We start from the raw sequence: 23441 nt of genomic DNA, 5'->3' as shown, positions 1-23441 counted from the left end.
CCCCCGGCACACATGCCAACATCTCCATCTGGCCATTCAGTGGGCAACATCCAGCCTTTCCTATGAGGATAGTTCCAAAGTCCTACCCTCACTCCAGGTTAAGTGGCCAATGCCTTGACAGAGGCGAGGCCTGCAACCTGATCCCTGGGACAGATATCACTCTAAGGTGGAGCTCCCCAGGCCCTAAGCCTCCCCTCCAGCCACCTGCGAAGGGCTCAGCCCCTGCTCAGTGCCTAGTGCCTGTTCGCACAGCACGTCCAGCTCTAGTCCCTCTGCTCCCTGGCCCAGACCTTGGTTATCACCCTGACAGACTCACACCATACATCCTGGAACAGGACCTGCCTCCTGACCACTTCGGATTGGACAGGAGACAGCTTCTGAGGCAATCAAGTGCTGGGCTAGGAACATCACCCACCAAAACCAAGGTGGCAGAGGCCTGCAAAGGCCTCAGGCCAGTGGGCACCACTGCCACACTCCACCCTGACCACCCTTCCCCACTCTGCAAGTGGGTGCGATGTGCAAATCCCACATGACAGGAGACCTTAGTTCAAGGAACCTACCCGTGTTCCTTACTTCCACCCAGCTGGATCTTGAGACCCAATTCTTGCCTAGAGTCCTGCAGTAGCCCCCAACAGAGGGATTAGGGAGGCTGGGACAGGACTGGACTAGCTGGGGCAGAGGGAGGACAGAATGGGAGTTCACTTCCACACAAAGTGGTTTATTGCTTTTAGAACAAAACAAGAAATCCTTATAACTTTTTTAGTGAAAATAATTTTAGAACTTTTTTAAAATACTATGTTGTCAATTGCAGAAGTAATCACTTCAAAACAGAAAACTTCCTGGGGGCGAGAGCTGAGCTGGCGGCTCCCATGATGGGTCAGAGCTGTCCAGAGGTGGCTGCCACTCAGAAGCGTGGCTTGCGCTTGCGGCCGGTGTACTGAGTGTCGGGTCGGACTTCCCTGTGGGGGACAACAGTGTCTCAGGATAAAGAACCCACAGCCCTCCCAGCAGGTGAGCCCTCAATGGCCATGGCCACCGCTCCCCACGTCACTGCTCCCTGCCCGCTACTCACTTGCCCTGACGTCTGCGGCGCTCCTTCTTCTCCAGCACCCACTCTCGGCTCTTCCTCACCAGGCCTCGCCGCGCCAGCCTGTGGGGAACCCTGGGCCAGAGGCGTGGCCATGAGTGGTGGACTGAGCTGCCCCTCGGCACATGCTGACAGTTTGGGAGTTTTCCCCCAGTAAAGGTGGTCTCTCACTGTCCCCTCCTGCAAGTACTCCCTCTTCCATGATGGCGCGTCCCCAGGACAGCCCCCTTCCTAGTACAGGTGCTGGGGCCAGAGGTGTGCGGCCTTCACTTGGCATCTCTGTGGCAACTGTGCTGGGTGCACATACTTCCTGCCTCTAGGGGCTGCACTACTTTGGGGTCAACTTTGGCCAAGAGCAGGTCGGAGCTGGCAGTGCCAAGGAAAGCCAGAGGCCCCCTGCCTAGGGCTGCCACAGGGGGCCCTGATGGTCCTGTGGAGTTGGGATGCCTGGAAGTGACCAAAGGGCTCCCAGCTGTTCATGTCTGAGGTAGGAAAACAAGACTACCCGGCTCCTGGCAGCCCCAACGAGGACCTCGAAGACTAATCTTGGCCCCCAGCTCTGGCTGAGGAGACGAGAACCCCACAGCACCACGGGGGAGAGGCCACAAGAGGAAGCCTGCGCTGGTCCCCTAAAGCTACATCCCGGCCTGGCAGCAATGCTTTCAGCACAATACAGGCAAAGCTGCCTGCTACTCCCCAAGCACCTGAAGCACAGCCTGTGGAACCAGCCTTGCCCTTCAGGTACCCTCGAGTACACCAGGGCAGAGGCAATGCTCTCTAGGCAAAGCCAGTGTGGAGGCCCAAGAGCTGCTCAGGGTGTACCAGAAAGGAGCACAGAGAAGGACCAGAACAAGGGACCCAGGGGTGAGGAAAGACAACTGGAAGAGCCCAGAAGACCCAGGAGAGTCCTGAGAAGCAAGCGAGGCCAGAGCCAGCAAGTCCCACTGAACCCCCATCCTGTTGCACAGGTGCGTGCAGGAGCTCAGTCCCAGAAACCATAACGAAGCACCCAGCACGCAGCAGCCACAAGCAGCAGTGGGAACAGCCTGGGGGGCATAAGGGAGCAGGTGGCTGGGGTGTGACTCAAAGGCCAAGAGAAAAGGGGGCGTGGCCTCAGGAGTTTGGAGGGGTCAGTTAGGATGAGGAAGCATGGACCAAACAGGAGAAGCAGAAGAAGCAGAGGCACAGCCTCACTAGACAAAGCCTTCAACTTGTTCCTAATCCACCTATTTGAAATTGTCCTCAATGTGATGAAACAGTAGTGACAGTAAGTTAGAATGCTGCAGCCGCCCCTCTGTCCACATTGAGCCATGGAGCAGGAGCCTGCAGAGCAAGGGAGCCACGAAGCACACACTCGCTGTGCTCCACACACGGTGACAGGGCAGGGTCAACCCCTTTTAAACAGCTGGGGAATAGTGCCCAGTCCTCCAGCTCACCCAAGTTTACAGCAAGGACATGTGGTCAGCAGACTCAGGTATGAGGACCAAGTGGCATAGGGGTCAACACAACTGTACCCTCCTCTGCCAAATAGACAACCCCCCCACCCAGCCAAGAGGAACAACCACAGGGCCCCTCAGGGGTCAGAAGGAGTGGTCTGGTGGCTGCAGAAACACTCAGTTTTCACCTTGAGACTGGTTTCATCCAGCAGAACCAGGGAACAGCTTCCCTCTCAGCCACCACATAATCCACTACACATTCAAGAATCCCAAGCTCCTTCTATTAACAAGAGGCTATTGTTGATCCAACGATCTGACACCAGCCCCACCAAGATTTCATTTTAGTTGGGGATACAAATAATAACCACGCAAACAAAACACATGACCCAGAGCAGGGACAGGTGGAGAATGAAGGCGACAGGAAGGCCACCACAGACAGTGGGCAGAGAATCAACAGGAGATGATGAACCTTTGAGAAGAGGTCCAGTGTCGCTGCTGGGCAAAAAACAAGTTGAAATTTGTTTTCAAGTTTCAATGGACAGATGGACATCAGGGAACCTCGGCAGCAACAGTCTAGGCTAGATTTGGGGCACATGTTGAGGGAGGGATGACAGGACTCGTGGGTGGGCTGACTGGATGTCACACGTGAGGAAGGACAGGAATGACTGAGAAGGCGGGGAACTTGGGAGTCTGACGGGCAGGTGGTGAGTCCAGGCAAGGGGACTAAGAAGCCGGGAAACCTGCAGTGGACTGAGGCTAAGGCTGTGATGAGGGCTCTGAAATCCTGGCTGACATTTAAAGTGGCAGAGATGAGAGCAGTGGGCCAGGCTGCCCAGCACACCACCCAGGAGAACCCACAGCACACTGAGCAGGAACAGTCAGTGGGGCTGCAGGAAAGCAGGACAGGTTGAACAGCCAAGAACATGTCCAGAAGGGAGTGGCCCCTGTGTCAGACCCCACTGAGCACACAGCTGAGATGAGGACAGCAGAGGGCAGGACTGAGAGGCGGCAGATCTGGCAAGATGGGGTCAGTGGGGAAGCTGAGGGCCTGCTAGGTCGGCAGAATAGGAAGCAGGTGGAGGCAAGCAGGCGCTCTGCTTCCCAGGAAGCAGACAGACAGGGTGACAGTGGGCAGCTGATCCGGGGTTGAGGGAGGATCTTTTCTGAAACAGGATAAATTGTGTGCAGATGCAAATGACCCAGGAGAGTGGAGATGAGGATGCAGGAGAGGGAAGGGGAGCCAGGAGGGAGCCACGCAGGGACGGGGCCCAGGTGCGTGGAGGGGGCAGCCTGCTACGAGGGGCAAGGGCATGTGCGGGCTGACTAAGGGAGCTGAGCTGCCCAGACACCCAGAAGTGTCCCACCCTCTAGCTCCAGCAGAAGCAGGCACAGTTCAAGAGCGATGTCCAGTTCCAGTCCCACCATGGCATCCCCACTGCATCTGAGGCTGTCCTGGGATGAAAGCAGAGAAACACTACAAATCTGGTGGCGACAGGCCCTGCCCCTAACCGGACTCCGCAACTGCTTTACCTCTTATTAGTGAACATGGACTCAGTGGCCTCCTCTTCCGCCTGATTTTCGCTCAACCCCTGTAGGAAACAAAGTGCTCTTAGACCACCCTGGAGATCCGCAACCCTGTTGCCCAATCCAGACCCTGAGCCCAAGCCCCTGCAATAGGCACAAGGTCTGTTCCAGAAAGAGCCAACACCCTTTGGGACCTTAGGGGCAGGCAGTCTCTGCATCCAGGTTGCAGAAACAGAACATTCCTGGCTCTGAGCTCTGGGGCTTGGGCCACCTTGACCTCTGTTGTTCTCTCAGAATGCTCTTCAGGCTAAGCTCCACAGCTGGAAATGCTGGAGACACAGGCCTAGAAACCCAGGGTCCCTCACCTTCGGCAGGAAGGTTGAAGGCCCAGAAAACAGACAGAGGTAGAACCTGAAACGAGAATGTAAGGGAGGCCCTGACTCAGAGCCCTGCGGGAAGTGGCGAGTCCCACTGGCCCTGGGACCCACCCCGGCACCACCCTGGTTCATCAGCTGGCCTAGACAGCCCACCAACCCCGCTCACTTCTTTGCTTTGGCACTGTTGGGGTAGTCCACCACCACGCCACCTGTGAAGCCGGCCTTCGTGGCCTGGGTTGTGATCAGCTCCAACTGAGGAGAAAAGGGTGGGGAGCTAGGCAGGGGAGGCTGAAGGAGAAGGCACATCCCTCCCCTCAAGCTGCCAGGCTGCTGCCCAGACATGGAAGGCCTTTCTCCATAAGACGCCTTCAGTTAGTCCCACAACCCCCAGAGCCACAAAGAGGCCTGCACCTCCCCTGGGGGATTAGAGAAGGGAGATCCCCCAGGTCTCCCTCTCCAGCCCAGGAACCCATCTCTTCATTCTAACCTCAGCAAATGAATGGCCACCAGCTGGGAGCCACTCACTCATGTGTTAGTCAAGGGGACTCGTCCTGTCTGAGTGGACATGAATTCATCATTTCTACTCACAAGGCCCAGAGCAGACACCTGCTTACTCCTTGCCCTCCCACCATTTATCTGGTTGAGGAAATCCCACTACTTGTAATACCACCTTGTCTGTCAGGAGAAGACAAGACACCTAACTGGTACCATGGACACCACCCCTCTTAGGATAACCAGTCACCATCAGGGGAGGGGCTGCAGGGCCCATTCTTGGGTGCTCAGTCCCTGTTCCCACTGACAGCCTGTGAAGTTCCTTGTCTGTGGTCTCCTGGCTGCCAGAGGGAAGCCGAGGGAGCACCAAGGCAGCTCCCTGTTCTGCACTCGCCACCAACTGCCACCCCCAGCAGCCAGGGCTCACCTGCTCAGAGTTCTCAGGGTACAGCTGCAGGACGGCACGGGCACCACGGGCCTGGGGGCAACAGAAATGTCACTGCCTCACAAATGCCCTCAGGATCAGGACCAGGCGGCCTTCCTTCACTAAATACTCATGAGCTCCCAGTGAGTGCAGGACGCTGATCTTAGGGCCAGATATCTTCATGAACAAAAGACACTCCCAAATGGTCGGAGCCCACTTTTTGGTGGTAGAGGCAACCAACTGACAGCAGTGGTAAGTGCCAAAAGGAACACTCAGTAGGCTGGAGGGGGCGGGCTCCTGGGCTCCCTTTAGTTTAAGGCAGGCCTCGCTCTGAGGGCCCTGGGCAGAGTACTGATGTGGGGGCAGCTGCCGCTGGAATGAGTGAGGAAGGGGGAGCACCAAGGCCCCTGCAGCTCTGAGATGCACCCAGGGTGTGAGAGGGAGAAACCCAAAACCTTCAAGACCAGCAGCCAGCCACCTCCAGGAACCACTTGCCCGGGAAAGTGGGATGAGGAGGGGGGACTAGGGTGGCAAACATACCCAGGTCTTTCAAACTGTGAAAGACTTCCTTTAGGATTTAGAATTTTAAAACCCATGACTAAATCTTAGGAAAAAAATGAAATCAACACCATTCCAGTTACAGAGACAAAATAAAGCTAACAAATGCTCTTAATGATAAATAATCAACCTGCTCCCATCTCAGGCCGACATCAGTGGGGGGGGAACAGAGAGGGAGAGATGTGGGAAGGGTACACCTTCCGGAGTGCCCTCTGTGCTGGCCATGCCATCCTGTTCTCACTCTGCTCAGCCCATGTCCCCAACTTCTGGTTAAAATGTAGCAGAAAGCCCCAACTTCGTAGGAAGCTCTTAAAAGCCCTCTGACCCTGTGTAATATCATCTCCCATAAACCCAAGGAACTGTGATCGACAGAGGCTGCCCTATTCCAAGTTCATACCTGGGTCTCATACTGACTCCAGTGTCTTTGGGGATTGATTAATGTCAGCCCAGTGCACCTGGACTTCTGTTTTGGCTAAGGGCCTGGATAGCAGCAACCACAGTAAGGTCCTGCCACCCCTCCCATCATGGGACCCCTCAACTCCACAACCCAACCTGCAGGGGTGGGTAGGAAGGACAGCCAGCTTAGAAAAGGAGGAGACCTCATACTCACCAAAACAGAATACAGAGAGGAAAAAAAGTGGTACAGGCGCTTGGCAGGAATGTCGGACTTCTTGTTGGCATTACAGAGCCACTGCACAGCAGAGATGCTGGAAGAAAAGGGATCAATCAGGAGGGGGACCAACCCTTGGCCTCCCCGACTCCAGGCTTCTTCAGGCCTCTGGCACCTTCCACCATGGCCTCCTGCCCAGAACATCTTTCTTGGAAAGTGCTGGCCCATTCTTGGGCACTCTTACAAACTGGATCAAGCTAGCCAACTGTAGGGAAGGTAGTGCTCACCTCCTGAGTCAGGCCCCCCACTCCCTTCCCAGTCAAGAAAGGGCACCCAACTGGTCCAGCTGCCCCTTTATGCTAAGGTGCTTCCTTCTGTGCCTGCCCAGGGTCTTTGCAGTCCTGATCTAAGCCTTCAGCAGTTCCCATGTCCCCCCTCTCAGCTTGCCCCTACCTCAGCACCCAGGAGCATTTCAAATGCTTCTCAACCTCCCCTCACTCTGTTTCCATCTCAAACAGCCTTCCTCAAACAGATTGATTGCATTGCTCCCCATCATCTACGAAATAAAGCCCCGATGTCGTAGGATGCTCCTAAAAGCCCCCTGGGAACTGACCCTGTGCAATATCAACTCCTATGAAACCCTGTGTTCACCCTGTGCTCCCTGGCTCCCTCCCACCCACCGATGCCCTCTCTTGCTCCTCTTCTCTTGCAGGCCCCTCACTACCTGAATCCCACCCGGCTCCTCTCCTTCAAGGCCTTCTGCTCTTCTTCACAACTCTGGCAGGCCCCACAACTCCCCAGCACACACCCCACAAGTGGCTTTGTGATCAGTGGCCTGGCTGTCTATAGCCCTCGTAAAGCACAGACAATCTTAAAAGCAGCAACTGTGTTTTATTTCTACGTATTCCACAGCACTCTGTACAACGTCTTACGTATACAAAATGTTTTTTAAAAAATACACCATAACATCTCTTTTCTTAAAAACAAAAATGAGCCAGGCATGGTGGCACACACCTATAATCCCAGCAACTCAGGAGCCTGAGACAGGAGGATTGCAAGTTTGAAACCAGCCTCAGAAACTTAGCGAGACTCTGTCTCAGAATAAAAAATAAAAAAGGACTGGGGATGTAGCTCAGAGGTAAAGCACCCCTGGGCTCAATCCCTGGTACCAAAACAAACAAAAATAATAATAATAAAAAAATGAAGTTGGTGCAGCCATCCACACCTCTAATCCCAGTGACTTGGGAGGCTGAAGCAGGAAGACTGCAAGTTAGAGGTCAGCTCTGGCAACTTAGCAAGATCCTAAAAAGAGCTAGGGTTGTGGCTCAATGGTAGAGCATTCTGGATTCAACCCCAGTACCAAGAGCGGGGGGAGCTGTGGGTGCAGCTCAACAGTAGACTCTACACTTAGGATGCATGAGCCCCGCCCTACATTCTCACACACACACACACACACACACACACACACACACACACACACACACGACCACTTGCTTCTGATATACATACTATAATACTGGCCTTTGGTTTCTCACAGCTTAGAACACCTCACCTAATCATTACTGAAAAAACAACTGCTACCCTTGAAATGTCCCCTGACCTAAGTCTTACTCCTACATGTAAGAAAATCTTCAAATTCAAATATTGATTCCTCACACTAATCCTACCCCCAGCCTAGGATTGCCAAAGGAGGTATCCCCAACTGAAGGACTGTAACTTCTCCCTTATCCCAGCTTCCACTCCCAGCAACAGGGTACTGCTCCAAACACTGAACAGAACTCAGCTAGGAAGACAAAGAAAAACTTCATATTTCCAAGTCATTTCAGTGTTCTAAGATCTTTTTCCAAACTAAAAACATGCCCCAAACTTGACCCAACAACCAAGAAAGAGCTCCAAAGCCAATGAAGACATTAGAGTATCCCAGGCACTCTCCACTAGTTGTTTGAAAAGAAGAAAACAAGACGTCTTCCAAGGCCCACGACATGGCTTCTAGAGGCTCAAAGCCCCTCGACCCCAGCATATACAAGCACATAGAGAATCCATACTGAAGGGTCTGAACCTGGCAATGCAAGCTGATCACAGTAGACAGTTTTGAAATTAAGTACACATTTTTGGGCCTTCTGCAATAAATCTGAAAATCCCAGGAGATGTATACTTTCAAATATCCTGTGTGACTCTGCTATAGCCAACTTTGGGAGCACTGGCCTACAAAATTAAGAACAGGAAATGAAGACCCTCACCTGATACAACCATCAAAGGAGCCTGGTTTGAAGGGGATACCCTGGCCCATATCCCCCAAAAGCAGGTCTCCTTCCGTGTCTCGGTCCAAGGCTGCATCTACATGGGAGAAAAGGACATAAGAGAAGCAGACAAGGAGTACAGCTGTGCCCTACTCATGAGGGTGGCCTCCCTGGTGTGAGACAGGGCATACTCACCCAGCATGGCAGGGCTGATATCAATGCCCACCCAATAGTGCCCTTCATCTGAGAGATAATCTCCACTCAGCCCAGAACCACACCTGGAAGACACAATGGACAGGGAAGTCCTCAGTACTACTGAGTAGCAAAAATGCTGCCCAGGCAACCTGAACCAGGCCCCAGGATCTCACCCAATGTCCAATAGGTAGCAGGGCTGACCCTCCGGCAGATTAAGGAGCTCCAGTGCTCGCCCAGCCATCTTGGTCTGAACATCGATCATCCGTGAGCTGGGAAGGCAGAGTACAGTGAGTGATAAAGGAGTGCTAGGCTTACACCTCACCAGAACAAAAAACCCAGAAGAAGAAGGGAACCATCAGCCAGAGGTACTCCTTCTTAACCCTGCTCCTTGTAATTATAACTTAAATCTATTTAAGAGTGGTTCTAAAAGGTCATGGAATACAACAACATGCTATTTTATTGTGACAAATTATATACACCAGCTGCTAAGCTGATGTGAAGGGAGCAAATCCTTTAGATAATAACCAACCAGTGACTAGCTACAGCTCCATCATGCTTCAATGTTCTATTACTTATAAATGTATTCTTCCAAAGAGAAAGTGACTCTCATATATAAGAATAAAAAATGCACAATAAGAACCTAAAGCAGGGTCGGGTATGGTGGCACACTTCTGTGATCCAAGAAACTCAGAACGCTGAGACAGGATCAAAAGTTTGAGGCCAGCCTCAACAACTTGGTGAGACCTTAAGCGACTTAGAGCCTGTCTCAAAATAAAAAATAAAAAGGGTTGAGGATGTAGCTTAGTGATAAAGCCCCAGTACTAAAAACAAAAGAACAAACAAAAACCTATAGCAGGGGTTGGGGATACCCATTGGTGGTAAAGTACATGGCTAGCATGCATCAGGCCCTGGGTTCCAATCCCTACTACCACAAAATAAATAAATAAACAAACTAACAAACAAACAAATAGTGCAAATAAATACATAAACAGGACGTGTAAGGCATGGAGTTCGATTCTCAGCACCACACTTAAATAAATGAGTAAAATAAAGGTCCATCAATATCTAAAAATAGATAAAAACAAAATCATAAGAAATAACATGCAAGTCTTATGTGACTGTTAAGTAACTACAATTAAAAAGTAGGTAAACTGGGGCTGGGGATGTGGCTCAAGCAGTAGGGTGCTCACCTGGTATGCTCGGGGCGCTAATAAAATAAAGATGTTGTGTCCACCGAAAACTAAAAACTAAAAATTAAAAAATTCTCCCTTAAAAAAAAAAGTAGGCAAACTGCAGTAAGTTTATTTGTAACTCCATATGTCAAATAATGGTTTATTTAATCTAATATGCCCCAATTTTTTTGGTGGGCAGGGTACCAGGGATTGAACTCAGGGACACTTGACCACTGAGCCACATCCTCAGCCCTATTTTGTATTTTATTCAGAGTCAGGATCTCAGAGTTGCTTAGTGCCTCGCTGTTGCTGAGGCTGGCTTTGAACTCATGATCCTTCTGTCTCAGTCTCTCAAACTGTTGGGATTACAGGCATGCTCACCTCACCTGCCCCAAATATTTATTTTGATATATTATCAACATAAAATATTATACGACATTTTACATTATCTCCATACCAAATCACTCAGACCATATTTCAATAGATGGCTTCAGGCTGCCACAATTAACAGGTCTATAGTATATCCAACCTTCTCGAGATCAGGGGGAAGAAAAAAAGAATCACACTCCACAGTTTTCAAAATGCCTAAACATAGCTCTGCAGATGATAGTCTATGGGTGACTCGTAAAGACAAGTGGACCAGAGGTTTTTGCTGACCCTCTCTGTCTTGAACTCCAGTTTGAACGGGAAGGAAAACCCGGGTATCCTATAGAATTTTCGACAGCGTCGTATACTGGAAAGGGCAGTTTCGGAAGTCCCTGCTGAAGCTTCTACTTGCCAAATAACTCTGCACCTGTCCCAGTAGCTACCCTCCAGGCACCTCAGATACCTGTGCCAATGGCCAGCCGTCGTGCAAACGTAATGCGACAACGTACCTCGATCAAGCGAACCTACCTATTATTTCCTCCCCACCCACAGAACCGACCCACGAACGCGCCCTCCGCCCCCTTCGCCAGGCGCTGGAACAGCGGCCGCCCTGCGCTCGGAACGCCACCACCACCGGGTAAAGCAGGCACGACCGCAGCTGGGCGCCGCGGTTACCGAGGCCCCACAGGGATCACGGCTTAACGCTGCCTTGACGGAGGCAGAGAAGTGGCCTCCTCGCTCAGCTCCCTGCTCTCCCCCGCCCCAACATTCTGCGTGTTTTCCAAGTAATGCCGACACTCGGGGCAGCTGCCTGGCCCCGACCCCCCGACGCCGCGGGATTCCAGGCTCCCCTCACTTGCGAACGTATTTCCGGGCTTCATTCTGGTCGTAAAACTGCGGGGAAGAAGAAGAGAAAGGCAAGTAGAGGAAAGAATTCAGACGCCACAGCCCTAGAAGAGGAGAAAGCGATACCCGCGGGCCAAGCGCCTCACCATCTCCGGGGGTCCGCTGTGCTCGGGTCTCCGACCCCGAGACGCCATCCTCTAGCCTCCTCAGCACGCCGGCGTTCCCGGAGCCCGGGTTTTATGTCATCAGTCCCGCGACTGCCTCGTAACGCGCATGCTCCGCCCCTCTCCCCGCCTTCTCGTGCACCTGATTGGCTACCTGCCGGCGCCGTCGCGACCAACACGCGGTTCCCATTGGTTAACGCAGCGCCGCCCACCTCCCTTCAAGATGGCTGCTCCGCGCCGGCCTTGGTGGCCGCGGTTGTTCCTGTGGAAATTGTGGCAAACCCGGAGGTTTCCACAGAATTCGGCGATACACCCGGACCTGCGAGCGAGGACTTACTCTGGAGGAGACGGCCCATACTCGCGCACGGCGCTCTACGAGCTGCTCGGCGTTCCCTCTACAGCCACCCAGGCGCAGATCAAGGCGGCTTACTACCGGCAGAGCTTCCTCTACCATCCCGACCGCAACTCGGGAAGCGCCGAGGCTGCCGAGCGCTTCACGCGCATCTCCCAGGCCTACCTGGTGCTGGGCAGTGCCACCCTCCGTCGCAAGTACGACCGCGGACTGCTCAGCGACCAGGACCTACTCGGGCCGGGCATCCGGCCCTCAGCGGCGCCCGCGGCCGACCCGGCTCCCCGCGCCCCGCCGTCCAGCTGCCGGGCCCGTGAGGCTGGCGGGGCCGCCTCGGGCGCCCCCCGCACCATGTTCAACTTCGACGCCTTCTACCAGGCGCACTACGGAGAGCAGCTGCAGCGCGAGCAGCGCCTCCGGGCCCGGCGGGAGGCTCTTCGCAAACAGCAGGAGGACCAGGCCAGGAAGGGGTTCCAGTGGGAGGAAACTCGGGACGCGACTTTCATTTTTCTTCTCCTCTTAATATTCATCCTCATCGGCCTTCGTATTTGATGAGAGACGGGAGGGCAGGAGAACTGCCCAGCCAGCCCCGAGAAAACGCCCTTTCCTTTCGTAGTCTACCTCTGTTGGGGTCCGAAGGGATGTGCTCCTTGACCTCCCGAACCCGCCAATCCTAACTGGTGACCTGCACATCCCTGCGGTCCAGAAAAGGAGGCTTCTCGATGCCCAAGAGGTCCCAGCATGAAGAATCCCAAAGGCCCGAAGTGGAGGGTTTTCGGGAGTCCCTTGGTTGCCTGCTTCCAGAGGTCGCCTTCCTGATGTCCACTTCAGGAATTCTCGCTCTGGCTTGATCGAAAAGCCCTGAGCAATATTTGCCTGCTACTGCCCCGTATTTATGTCTCTGGGCTCCTGGGTAACCTTGAAACGTGCAATATGCCCAGTTGTTGGCTGCCAAAAGAAAAATTCTGGGGCTGTACGACACTTGTCTTTCTGTGTGTTCCCCACGCCACAGATGTGGACTGATCCAGGGTAAGGATGTGGTGCATAGAGAGCTTAGTGCTCCTCAAGGGTCTGCCCCACACCACTCTCCCTTCTGTTGGTGGCACATGGGAGTGAGAAAACAAGGTCATCAGGCATAAGGAGTGTGTGCCCCGTGTCCATATGAATCTAGTGTGTGACCTTGGAGAAGGAGTGAATCATTTGCTCTCTTGAGGCCTGTCACCCTTTATTAACCATAGTTCTAGACCTTAGTGATTACAGCATGAAGGGCAGAATTCACCTTGGGACTGTGTGCCTGTCACCTGGTCAGCCTTTTATTAGCCCGTCTCCTCCAAGAAATAGACTGACTTGGAGCTTCAGTCCCTGGAGGGTGGCCCATACTCCTGTTTAATTTGCAGTGCTTATCAGAGGCCCCATAAGCCATATCCTGAAAACCAAGCCACTGGAGGCTGTGAGAAACTCCAGGGGTTTGGAGTAGCCAGGCCTCCTGAGGGTCAGAAGCCTTGTTGGTCAAAGTGGAGAGTATTCCTCCTGCACAACTGCATGAAGGGCTGTTTGGAGTTTTGGGTATTTGGTTTTTCTCTCTGGTGCTGGGCAGTAAGACTCCTTTCACTTACGACCTGTGAGAGTGGGATGGCCATGAGATGGCAGAAGCTGGAGTGTCTATGCCCAGGGCTGAGTATAAAGCTGTGGGAGAGGAAAACCCTTACAGGATGTCTAGGCCAGGTTGCGGACCCAAGTCTAGGGTGTAAGCAAAGCCCAAGGTGCTTAGGTATGTTAATGCCAGCTCGTGCTCTTGATGTTTTGTGTAAGATCCTTGTATAAATTGGGGTATACCCACATATAGTCCAGCTTGATCTCTTGAAAACTATTTGATTATCTTGCCTAGGAGGCGGGGGTAAATTAGTCATTAGATTCCCAGTGATCATGATTCCGCAGTAAAGATTCAAACCCATGTAGATTCAGAGCTGCTTGGCTCTGAGCCTTGATTTACTGGTAGAAGGTTTTGGTTATTTTTTTAATGTTGTTTGTTTGGTACCAGGGATTGAACTCAAGGGCACTGAGCCACATCCCAAGTCCTATTTTGTATTTTATTTAGAGACAGAGTCTCACTGAGTTTTTTAGCACCTCACTTTTACTGAGGCTGGCTTTGAACTCACTATCTTCCTGCCTCAGCCTCCCTAGCTGCTGGGATTATAGGTGGGTCCTGGTGACCCACTAGAGGATATATGTACTTTTTAAAAGAACTTTTAATGTTGTTATGTTTCAAGTTCTCTTTGTACATATAAACTAGGGGAAGCGGAGCTTAGCAAAATGTGCACAAGTGAGTGATTTCTCGTCCAAGAAAGCAAGGCTTGACAGTACTTGGGGTGGGGGCTTTTGTTTCCATCAGAAGGGCTCTTTAGTTTGGGTTTGTAAAAGCACTAGGGATCTGTAACACCATGCACCCATGACACAGACCTCACGTTTGTCTTCTCCCAGCCAAGAATGTTTCCTGTGGCCCTAGAACCAGTAAATACATAGAATTTTACAGGTTTCAGACTGGGGAGATGGTTCTCAACATGAAAATTCTCGGGACGTTCCATAACATTCTTTGCAACTCTAAACAGGTTAGTCTGTAAAGTTTATTAAGCATCATCTACCTGTCAGCCTCTCCTGTGGCTATGACAAGGACCACTGCACTCTGAGAGTGTCCATCCCCATAAGCTTCTGGTCTTTTTTTAAGCCACAGCCGGGCTCTGAGAGGCTCTATCCCTGCTGTTCCTAAAACAGTCTGAGTCTTCATGGAAAGGGAGATGTGTGGTGGGAGGACTTTGAAGGATCCCCAACTGGTTCCCATGATAACATTTGTCTCCCCCTTTCCTGATTGTTTGAGTCGTACTCTACCTGCCCTGGCAAGAGGAGGCTGCCATGGACACTAGCCTCTGCCTTGTAGGGCTTTTCCCCCTGGTCCTGATCCTGCAGGAAGGCTCAGACATGCCCAGTCTTAGTCATTTTTCTTCTTTTGGTTGGAAACTAAAATCTCCCCTGAAGTTTGGACCTAGAACAAGAGACTAGCAAAAAGGGCCAAATCTGCCTCAGGCTGTGCTCAGTGGGGTGGGGAAGGGTGTGCAAGTACAGTAGAGGCCAAGAGAGAGGCAGGCACCAGGCTCAGGTGGGAAGACTTGGGCAGCCAGCAGGGACCAAGACGCATGTGTGTAGACAGCTGTGTGTGTCCTTGGAGTTGATCAGAACTGTGTTCCTTTTGAGCCAAACTGCTCCCCCCTCATTGCTCTTTTATTTTATTGCTGGGTAAACTAACCCTTTGCAGATCCCAGCATTGACAGTAAGAGTCCTACTTTCTTCTGAGATCCGGGCTGTCATCCTGTGGGTGCATCTTCAGCCTCTGTCATGGAACCAGAGGGAGCCAGCCTTAATCCAAGGAGTCATCCCTTGGATCACAATTGACTCAGGTCGTCACAGGTGCCAAGCGATTGGCACCAACACTCCTTTTTTTGAGAAATGGGAGAAGCCTGAGTCTTGAACCTTTTGGCTTTCAGGGAGGTCACCAGACCCCACGAAAACAGGCGAAGAGAAGGGACATTGGTCAGTGGTGGTACTCCTTCAGTCCTCTCCCTCACACCCCCTCTTTTTTTTTTTTTTTTTTTTTTTTTAGAATTTTAATATTTATTTTTTTAGTTTTTTGGCGGACACAACATCTTTGTTTGTATGTGGTGCTGAGGCTCGAACCCGGGTGGCACGCATGCCAGGTGAGTGCGCTACCGCTTGAGCCACATCCCCAGCCCTCACACCCCCTCTTTTAAAGTGCTATGGATTGAACCCAGGGCCTCACACCTGACCCTGGGCATGTACTTTACCACTGAGTTACATCCCCACCCCCATCCATGCTCTTGAAGTTAGTGCACAAAAATATGGGCTCTAACCTGGCCTTTGCATACTCTCAATTCATCTGCCTGTGATTAAGTCACATACTGCCATCTGCCCATGCACAAGAGCATGGCAGAGAACCTGCCTCTCCTGCCCCCCAGCTCAGCTCTGGGATGCAGCTTACAGCCCCGAGAGATTTGTGCAGAGCAGCTGAGTGTCCCTCTGTTAAGGTATGTGGACCTTCTGACCTTGCATTGCCAAGAATGCTCTCATCACAGCAGGTAGCCCATATGGGGGTTCATCTCTCACTGGCTGTCCTGAGGTCACTTGGTCCTGTGACTCTAGACATATCTCCAATTGCCATATCTCAGACCTGGGATCCTGCGGCTAATCTTGAGGCTGGTTGACCTCCCGCTCACCCTACCTTTGCCCCTTTAGCATCCACACCCTCAGTCCAAGGAGGGGATGCATTAGACACAAGAAGGCCTATTTCAGAAGACTTGGGGCAGACAGATTTGTGGTTCATGGGCCGCAACTAACCTGTTTGGCTGGGATGTGTCCTAAAATATCTTAAACCAACATTCAAAACTTGGGAGATTTTTGCAAAAATAGACTGCTAACCTCTTAAAAATGAGAATATCTGCCACCATTTAGCTGACTTAACTTCCTGGGCACTGTGGGAGAAGCCAAGTTAACAGCCACTCACTCCTAGATGAACACTGCTTCCCAGGCTGCTGCATGCCCACCAGCTGGAAGAGGTGAGGTACACAAGGCCTCCATCCACACACTTGCACCATGTCCCCAGAGCACAGAAATGTCTTTCCCCTCTTTCCCAGAGGGGAAACCAACCAGCTTGTCCCTTTTAGAAACCATTCAGCAACCTCTTGTCTGGAAGGTTGGGGTGAGCCTATAGCCAGGGCTCTGCAAGGCCAGTGGCTCAGGCCTGCATAGCTCAGTGAGCCTTGATGGTCCATCTCTGGACAAGAGAGAAAGCCTAGAAAATGATGGGAAGCCAGTGGTTCCCAAACCAGGAGGCATATGTAAGACTTTCTGAGAAACAAGAATTTTGTGTTTATCTCAAAGGGTAGGAGATTTGTTATTTGGGGGTATTTTTGGTTTGGTTTATAAAAGCAGTAGTGTCTATAAAAGGATCTTGATGTAGTCCCTCAAGTTTGTAGTTTTTCACAGAGGATCATAGTCAGGATCATTCCCTGGGGCCTTAGAACCTGAAAGCAGAAAGTCTTAGAAAGGAGGAAAGGCCCAGACTGCCTGACCTCTTCCAGAATATTCCAGAATACTCCATGTGCCTTCAAGCCAGGGGCTTCCTGAAGTTTTTTAGCCATCCAACTCACCTCTCCCTTGGCCCACCCAGGAAGCCCACTGCATCCCCACCTACCTCAGGTCTTGACCAGGCTTGAGCTGAACACTGAAAGGCCTCACTCCCTTTTCAGGTGGGTCTGAGCTCTTGCTGGAAGGTGAGGTGTGTACATGGCCTTTGGAAGGACCGCATCTGGTTCCCATGGTATCACTCTTCTCCCTCCCCAGTCCCACTCTTACCTGGGTCTTTCCTTTGCTGTTCACCTGCCCTCTTCAGACTAGATGCTGCCTCTAGAGGCCATTCTCTAAGTCACGATAGCAGAGAAAAGATTGGTCATGCCCAACCTCAGCTCCATCTCTCCTATAAAATCAAAACTCCTGGAAGCTGGGACGAGGAATGGATTCCAGGGCAAGAGAGGCCCAACCTGTCCCAGCTGAGACAAGAATGAAGGTTTCCCTCATTGATGAGTCGCTGTCATCTCAGCAATGGAGCAATGAGGCCAGGGTGGGACAAGGTGTCTTGAGTGGGCACTCATGGTTTTAACTGTACCCCTACTAGGGGCAAGTGACTGGCCCAGAGGGCTCTCTCAAGCTCACATGGGCCTGCTCCTCCAGCTGTTGCCTAATCTCTAAAGGCCCATCAGGCACTGTGACGCCTCCATGTGAGCGCAGCACTCAGGGCCTTGACCGAGCGTGGTCTGCTTCCATTGGTCTCCTTTGACTGGTACCACAGGGGACAGTCCTTTAGAAATGCCAAAGCTAAACACCACACACGTGTGTTTCTCAACAGATACCTCCTGGGACTTAGTTCCACTCCTTCCAGTCCTTATTCCTCCAAAGGTGCCCTTTTGGGATCTCTATCTTTTAGTGTCAAACTTCAGTGGGATACAGAGCCAACCCAAGACCTCCCTCATTCAAGATGGTGCAATTCTTACTCTCACGAACCAGACCAGGCCAACTTTGCAAGCTTCTATGGCACTCTGACAGTCCCCTGTGCCTACAAGCACTTCCACACCTCCCTGAACATCATTCCTTTCCTTAGCCGGGACCCAGGTTGAGCCAGGGCATGTTCCTGCTCACCCATCTTTTTGCCCACACTCATCAGCCAAGTTGACCTCTAGTCTCCACCTGGCTGAAGACAAAGCCCTTCTGTCCCACAGACACTCCATCGCCCAGAGAGGTGGTCATCTGGCAGGCCAGAAGGAGCAGGTGCCATCCTGACTGGGCTTACAAGAGACCCCTGAAAAGAAAGCGCGTACAGGTGGAGCAACTGGAGGCCGCCGTGGAGCAAAATGTGCTTCTGGCCAGAAGTGCTAGGAGATAAGATTTAGGAAGGGCTTTCACAGGTTGGTGACCAGAGGAGGCTTCTCAGAAGAGGCAGCAGCAGTGCTGGACCTGCAGGACGCTGGGCTTTGGGTGGGTAGAGAGGAAGGGAGGGCATCTCAAGAGGAGGCGGCCCAGAGGCTGAACTGTGGAGGCTGCACCCACAGAATGGCTGGCCAAGGGAGCAGAGAGGAGTCTGGCAGCGCGTCATCCGCATCATCACATTTATTGACGGCCCCTAGGAAGCGGGGCTGGGGACAGAACATACAAAGACAAGGACCTGCCCTCAAAAAGGTTCCATTCTAAGGAGACAGGGACAGAAAAATACAGAATGGTCTTTCCTGGGGTGGCCTGCTCTCACTGGCACAGGTCAGAGCCCTAGCCTATCTTGCCCCAGGGTCTGGAGCAGGTGCAGGGCACATAGCAGCCCCAGGGCTGTGGTGTCCCTGCCCCGCAGCTGGGGCCTTGACCACCTGGCTCCTAGGTGGTGGGTCCCAGAACTGGGGGAAAAGTAGGCTCAAGACCTGATGGAAACACTCCTGTTGGCCTTGGCGTTGCACACACCCAGTGGAGTGGCAGAGTGAGACAGGCCCCGAGGGGAAGCGGTACCGTCCTGGCCCCAGGCCCCAGGCCCTGTAGGTAAGTGAAGTTCTTCCATGGGGCTGGCCTGTCACCCCAGAGACCCCAGCCAGGGAGACAAGAAAGGCAGAGTTTCCTCATCGCCCGAGGCCCAGCACCCTGCCCACCCTACCCAAGCCCTCTCTGGGCCTCTTGGGGTGACCCTCCTCCCCAGCTCAGCCTCCAGGGCCAGGGCCTGCCTGAGGCCAGGGGGAGGGGCCTGCCCCTCCCCCCACCCAGGCAGTGGGGGAGGAGGAGGAGCCACGAATCAAGTTTGTCTAGGCCCCCCACTGGGGGGCCACAGCCTGGATCCTACCGGTGGGGGGGCTCTGGCTGAGAGGGCCGAGGGCTCAGTAGAGGGGCTGGGCCAAGAGGGCACCCAGGGGAGCCCTTGAGTGGTGGCACTGGGCGGGAGTCCAAGGGGGGCAGGCTCCGGGGCACTGATGGTGGCCCCCGGGCAGCCCCAGTGGGCAGGACAGCTGCAGCGGGGAAGGGCTTGGGGGGGTCCGCGGCTGCAGTGGGGGCTGGCTGGGCAGACCGCTCCCGTCGCCGCAGCAGCTCTTGCAGCTTCTCAGCCTGTGTCCGCCTCAGGTGCGCCAGGGCCCGGCCGCGCTGGAAGGCCGGCAGGAAGGCCTCCAGGCTCTGCTCCCCCAGCAGCAACTGCTCCATCTGCTCCTGGGCAGAGGGAGAGAAGGCTTGGGAGAAGCATGGCCAGGGATAGAGTCCCTCCCCATGGCGACCACTGCTGGGAACAAGGGCCCCTGCGTTCTAGTCTGGACCAGCCTGACTTGCTGAGTGACCAGGGATAAATGCCCTCCTTACTTCCAAAATGAGGATGTCATCACCAGACCTGCCAGGTCAGAGCTGAGGCAGGATCAGAGGTGGGGACATACAGGTGTCTCATCAAGAGAACTCAAGCAGGGTCCTCTTCCCCTGTGTCCTTCACCTCATGGGGTTCCACACTCCCAGCCTAGCACCAAGTCCACTCAGGTCTCCCGTAGACCCCTCCCAACTCCACTTCTCTGAGACATTCACAAGGGATCAAGAGCAAAAGTCATAGGTGGAGACAGTGAGCCATTCTATCCAGGGTTGGAGCAGTACAGACAGCCACAATGGGCTATGGCAGGCACTCAGGGCAGGCTTCCCAGGGAAGGAGTTCCCAAGTCTTCGATGTAATGAGACCAGAGTGGATAGGATGGGTCTCCCTCTAGTCCCCATGCAGGCCCAGCCACCTCCCCTCACCTCCGCCTCCTGCTCAGCCTCTTCCAGCTCAGCCTGTAGCCAGCCCAGCGCACAGTGAGGGCTCCAGCGATGCATGCTCTCCTCTGAGGGTCACAGAGGGACACAGTGACCAGCTAGGATGGACAAGCCAGAGCCCCAAGGGCCGACTCTCCCACTGACTATGATTCCACACTGCCCATTCCTCTCTGGAGCCTTAGATTCCTCATTTGCACAGTGCCCATGTGATTACCTTGTGGGTCCCTCCCCAATAAGATTCTGCCCCCAGTTCAGTGAAGAAGGGAAAGCAGTGACTTTGACTCCCAGAACACCCAGGGGGCACTTGGGTATTGGACCCAATTCTCCCATTTCCTGGGACCACACTCAGCCTCTCCAAGCCAGGTCCACCCACCTAGAGCCCCTTCCCCAACTCCATTTTCCAGAAGGCTAGGAATAGCACCCCTCAGATGTGCCAAGGAGTAGGTCTGCCCGAGTCCCACCCTTCAGAGCCTACTACATGCTCTGGTCAACTAGCCAGAAGGCCAACTGCTCCCCCACCCCAGGCAGTCCTTCCAGATGTCCCCTCACCAAGTCGCTGCAGCTTGTCAGCACAGTTCTCAGCCACCTCTCGAAGCTCCTGGTACTTGATGGCCAGGGCTGCTCGGCCCATCTCCAGGCGGGGCCGCAAGGCCAGGTTCTCCTTGGCCAGGGCGTAGTTGGAGGCCAAGCATGCCTCCCGCTCCAGCTGCAGGCCCTGGAACTGCCAGCAGAGAAGAGCTAAGAGGGGCCCCCGGGAGTCTGCCCAGGCTCACCTTGCTGCCATCCTGGGCCATAGTAGTGCCTGTGGGCCAAGCTGAAGGCACTGGCAAGGCCCCAACCTTCAGGGCTGCAAGCCCAACAGGTGGAAGGAGTGCGGTGGCAGGGACTCAGTTTTGCCTTGAGCTCCTCTTTGGACCTCAGTTTCCTCTTCTACAAAGCGAGTTCAAAACACCCGTCTTATGGGGTCATTGTGAGACTTAAGTGAACAAAACTATGAAGGCCTCTACAAATGTTAGTTAATTTTTAATTTTTCAATTAATATGTCTGCTCGGGTCCCTGAGGAGTTCCCCTCCCTCTTCTGTCCCATTTTCCATGCATGGGCAGCTTCGCTCCTATTCCAGGCCTTTGTCTGCTTCCTCCTCAGGTGTTTGTGCTGAAAACACTCCCACCCCAGGGCTGACTCTCCAGAGTGCTGTCTGCACCCTGTCCCTTGGCAGCCCCCAAGTCAGGTCACCCTCTCTTCCCTTCACACCCCTCCCCTGCCCTCCAGTGGAATCCCACGCCCCCGCGCATACACACCCCCTTTTCCTCCCAGATCCCCAGCACCTGCTTCCTGCTCTGGGCTGGCAGAAGGCGGCCCCCGGCCCTGGAGAAGTCTGGGAGGGCCGAGCCTCCCCGCCTGCCCCTGGGGAACGCACTCCCCTCCATCTGTCCCCTGTAGGATGCACCTGCCCCTCCTGTCTGCCTCCTGCCCCCGCGGACACCCAGCCCGGGCCTATCGCCCGTGAAACAGACAACTTTCTCCTCCGGTGGCCTCCGGAACGCGCGGCCCGCGCTCGGCAGCCCCCCCCTCCCCCGCGGCAGACACAAAGCCCCCTCCCGCGCCCAGACGGCGCAGCCCCCGGCGGAGCCCCGGGTGCCAGACAGGCCCCGAGTTCGCCCCGCGGAAGGCGCCTCCCCTCTCCGGCCCTGCGGAGCGCGGACGCGCGAGCGGGGCCCCGACACGGCCGCCCCTACCCCCCGGAACACACCTCCCGAGCATCCGCCGGAGGACCCGCCTCGCGGCCGCCCCGGGCGCAAGGCGCCTCCCGGTCCCGCGCCCCGCCCGCCCGCCCGGCCGGGCGCCCCCTCCCCGGGCAGCCCCGCGGGGCCCATCGGACGTGCCCGGCGCCGCGCCCCGGCGGCCCGGCCCGGCCCGCGCTGCCGCGGTGGTCGCAGGTCCGGCAGGCCGCGGCCCGGCCCCCCGCCCCCGCGCCCCCCGCGCTACCTTCCTGCTGAGCCGCACGATCCGGTCCAGCTTGGGCTCATCCTGGAGCAGGTCCCGCAGCTGCCCGGTGCTGAGGATCCCAAAGCGCCCCGGGCTGCCGGGCTCCGGCCCCGCCCGCGCCGCCCGGGCCCGGTACATGCCGCCCGCCCGCGCCCCCAGCTCGGCTGCTGGCTCGGCCCGCTCGGCCCGCTCCGCCCCGGCTCCGCTCCGGCTCCGGGATCCGCTCCGGCTCCGGCCGCGCGCGCCGCTCCGCCGCCAGGGGGCGCCCCGCCTGCTCTTAAAGGGGCCGCGCCGCCGGGCTGGGGGTGGGGCAGGGAGGGGGCGGGCCGCACCCCTGGCAGCCCCGGCCACGCAGCGCGGCGCGCACCCCAGAACCCGCCCAGAGGCTGAATGTCGGCTGCGGTGCGGAGGGCCTCTCAGCGCACCCCATCGCCCCGCCACCATTCACCTGGAGGGGTGGACCGTCCCCCCTAGTGCGTGTGTACAATTTGCAAGGCTCTTTCTCATTTACCCTTTGGATTTGCACGAATTTGAGTTCGGCAGGTGGCCAGGAGCTCCAGCTCTGCTGCCAACTTGGACAGGTCACTCGCCTTCCCCGAGCCTCAGTTTGCTCTTCTGTGAAATGGGACGGTGATACACAGGGAGCATTCCAGATCGCAGATGTTGAATGCCTTACCGGTAGTAGGTGACTTGGTACCCAATATGAGTTACTGTTACCTTGGAGATGAGGAAACATCTCAGAGATGATGTCAGCTCCCTGAAGTCCCATTACAGGCGAATGATAGACAATCCCAGTTCTTGCCTTTTGTGCAGGATCCAGAGAGCACAAGATGCCTGTCTGTGCAGGGCACTGAATTATACACGCTGTGAGGACATTGTCCCTGCCCTCAGGGAGCTGTCCGATTAAGGCAATCACATTCCCACTCAGCTTACTCTAGTAAAGATAGAGTGGCAGGTGTCAGTACACATTGGCTTCCAATTCCCATCTTTACGAGTGGGCTTGTCAGGGCTGGGATATAGCTCAGTGGTAGAGCACTTGCCTAGCATGTGTGAGGCACTGGGTTCAAGTCTCAACACTGCATATAAACAAATAAAATAAAGATCCATGGGGCTGGAGTTGTGGCTCAGAGGTAGAGCGCTAGCGCACAGGCGAGGTCCTGGGTTGGATCCTCAGCACCACATTAAAATAAATAAATAAATAAATAAATAAAGGTGTTGTGCCAGCCACAACT

General features: G+C 54.4%; 3 protein-coding genes and 1 non-coding gene across 8 annotated transcripts; 1 reads left to right on the top strand and 3 right to left on the bottom strand.

Annotated features, from left to right (window-relative positions):
- Nucleotides 1–702: 702 nt before the first annotated feature.
- Bud23 (BUD23 rRNA methyltransferase and ribosome maturation factor) lies at nt 703–11616 on the bottom strand. 2 transcript variants are annotated; one of them, XM_005328524.5, is made up of 12 exons: nt 11474–11616; nt 11338–11375; nt 9117–9212; nt 8944–9026; nt 8749–8845; nt 6509–6605; nt 5344–5394; nt 4591–4676; nt 4413–4458; nt 4054–4112; nt 1073–1162; nt 703–959 (listed from the first exon to the last, which is right to left on the bottom strand). In XM_005328524.5, the coding sequence occupies exons 1-12, from the start codon at nt 11519–11521 to the stop codon at nt 905–907; spliced, it is 846 nt and encodes a 281-aa protein (XP_005328581.2). In that variant the 5' UTR covers nt 11522–11616; the 3' UTR covers nt 703–904. The 2 variants fall into 2 exon arrangements, with proteins under 2 accessions (XP_005328581.2, XP_077880028.1); XM_078023902.1 differs by lacking the exon at nt 11338–11375 and having other exon boundaries at nt 11474–11576.
- On the bottom strand, nt 1564–1691 carry LOC120887743 (small Cajal body-specific RNA 20). The gene has a single exon (XR_005731072.2).
- A 55-nt stretch (nt 11617–11671) lies between the features above and the next one.
- On the top strand, nt 11672–13690 carry Dnajc30 (DnaJ heat shock protein family (Hsp40) member C30). The gene has a single exon (XM_005328523.5). The coding sequence runs from the start codon at nt 11715–11717 to the stop codon at nt 12390–12392; it is 678 nt and encodes a 225-aa protein (XP_005328580.3). The 5' UTR covers nt 11672–11714; the 3' UTR covers nt 12393–13690.
- Nucleotides 13691–18557: 4867 nt separating this feature from the next.
- Nucleotides 18558–22457, bottom strand: Vps37d (VPS37D subunit of ESCRT-I). 4 transcript variants are annotated; one of them, XM_078023904.1, is made up of 4 exons: nt 22210–22457; nt 20772–20943; nt 20208–20290; nt 18558–19634 (listed from the first exon to the last, which is right to left on the bottom strand). In XM_078023904.1, the coding sequence occupies exons 1-4, from the start codon at nt 22345–22347 to the stop codon at nt 19278–19280; spliced, it is 750 nt and encodes a 249-aa protein (XP_077880030.1). In that variant the 5' UTR covers nt 22348–22457; the 3' UTR covers nt 18558–19277. The 4 variants fall into 4 exon arrangements, with proteins under 4 accessions (XP_077880030.1, XP_077880029.1, XP_040133533.1 ...); XM_078023903.1 differs by having other exon boundaries at nt 18558–19640; nt 22210–22452; XM_040277599.2 differs by lacking the exon at nt 22210–22457 and adding an exon at nt 21522–21789 and having other exon boundaries at nt 18558–19640.
- Between the last annotated feature and the right edge of the window lie 984 nt (nt 22458–23441).

This window comes from Ictidomys tridecemlineatus, chromosome 10, assembly GCF_052094955.1.
Source record: "Ictidomys tridecemlineatus isolate mIctTri1 chromosome 10, mIctTri1.hap1, whole genome shotgun sequence".
Taxonomy (NCBI): Eukaryota; Metazoa; Chordata; class Mammalia; order Rodentia; family Sciuridae; genus Ictidomys; species Ictidomys tridecemlineatus.
Note: the sequence above shows the minus strand (reverse complement) of the source record. Positions and strands in the feature narration are given on the sequence as shown.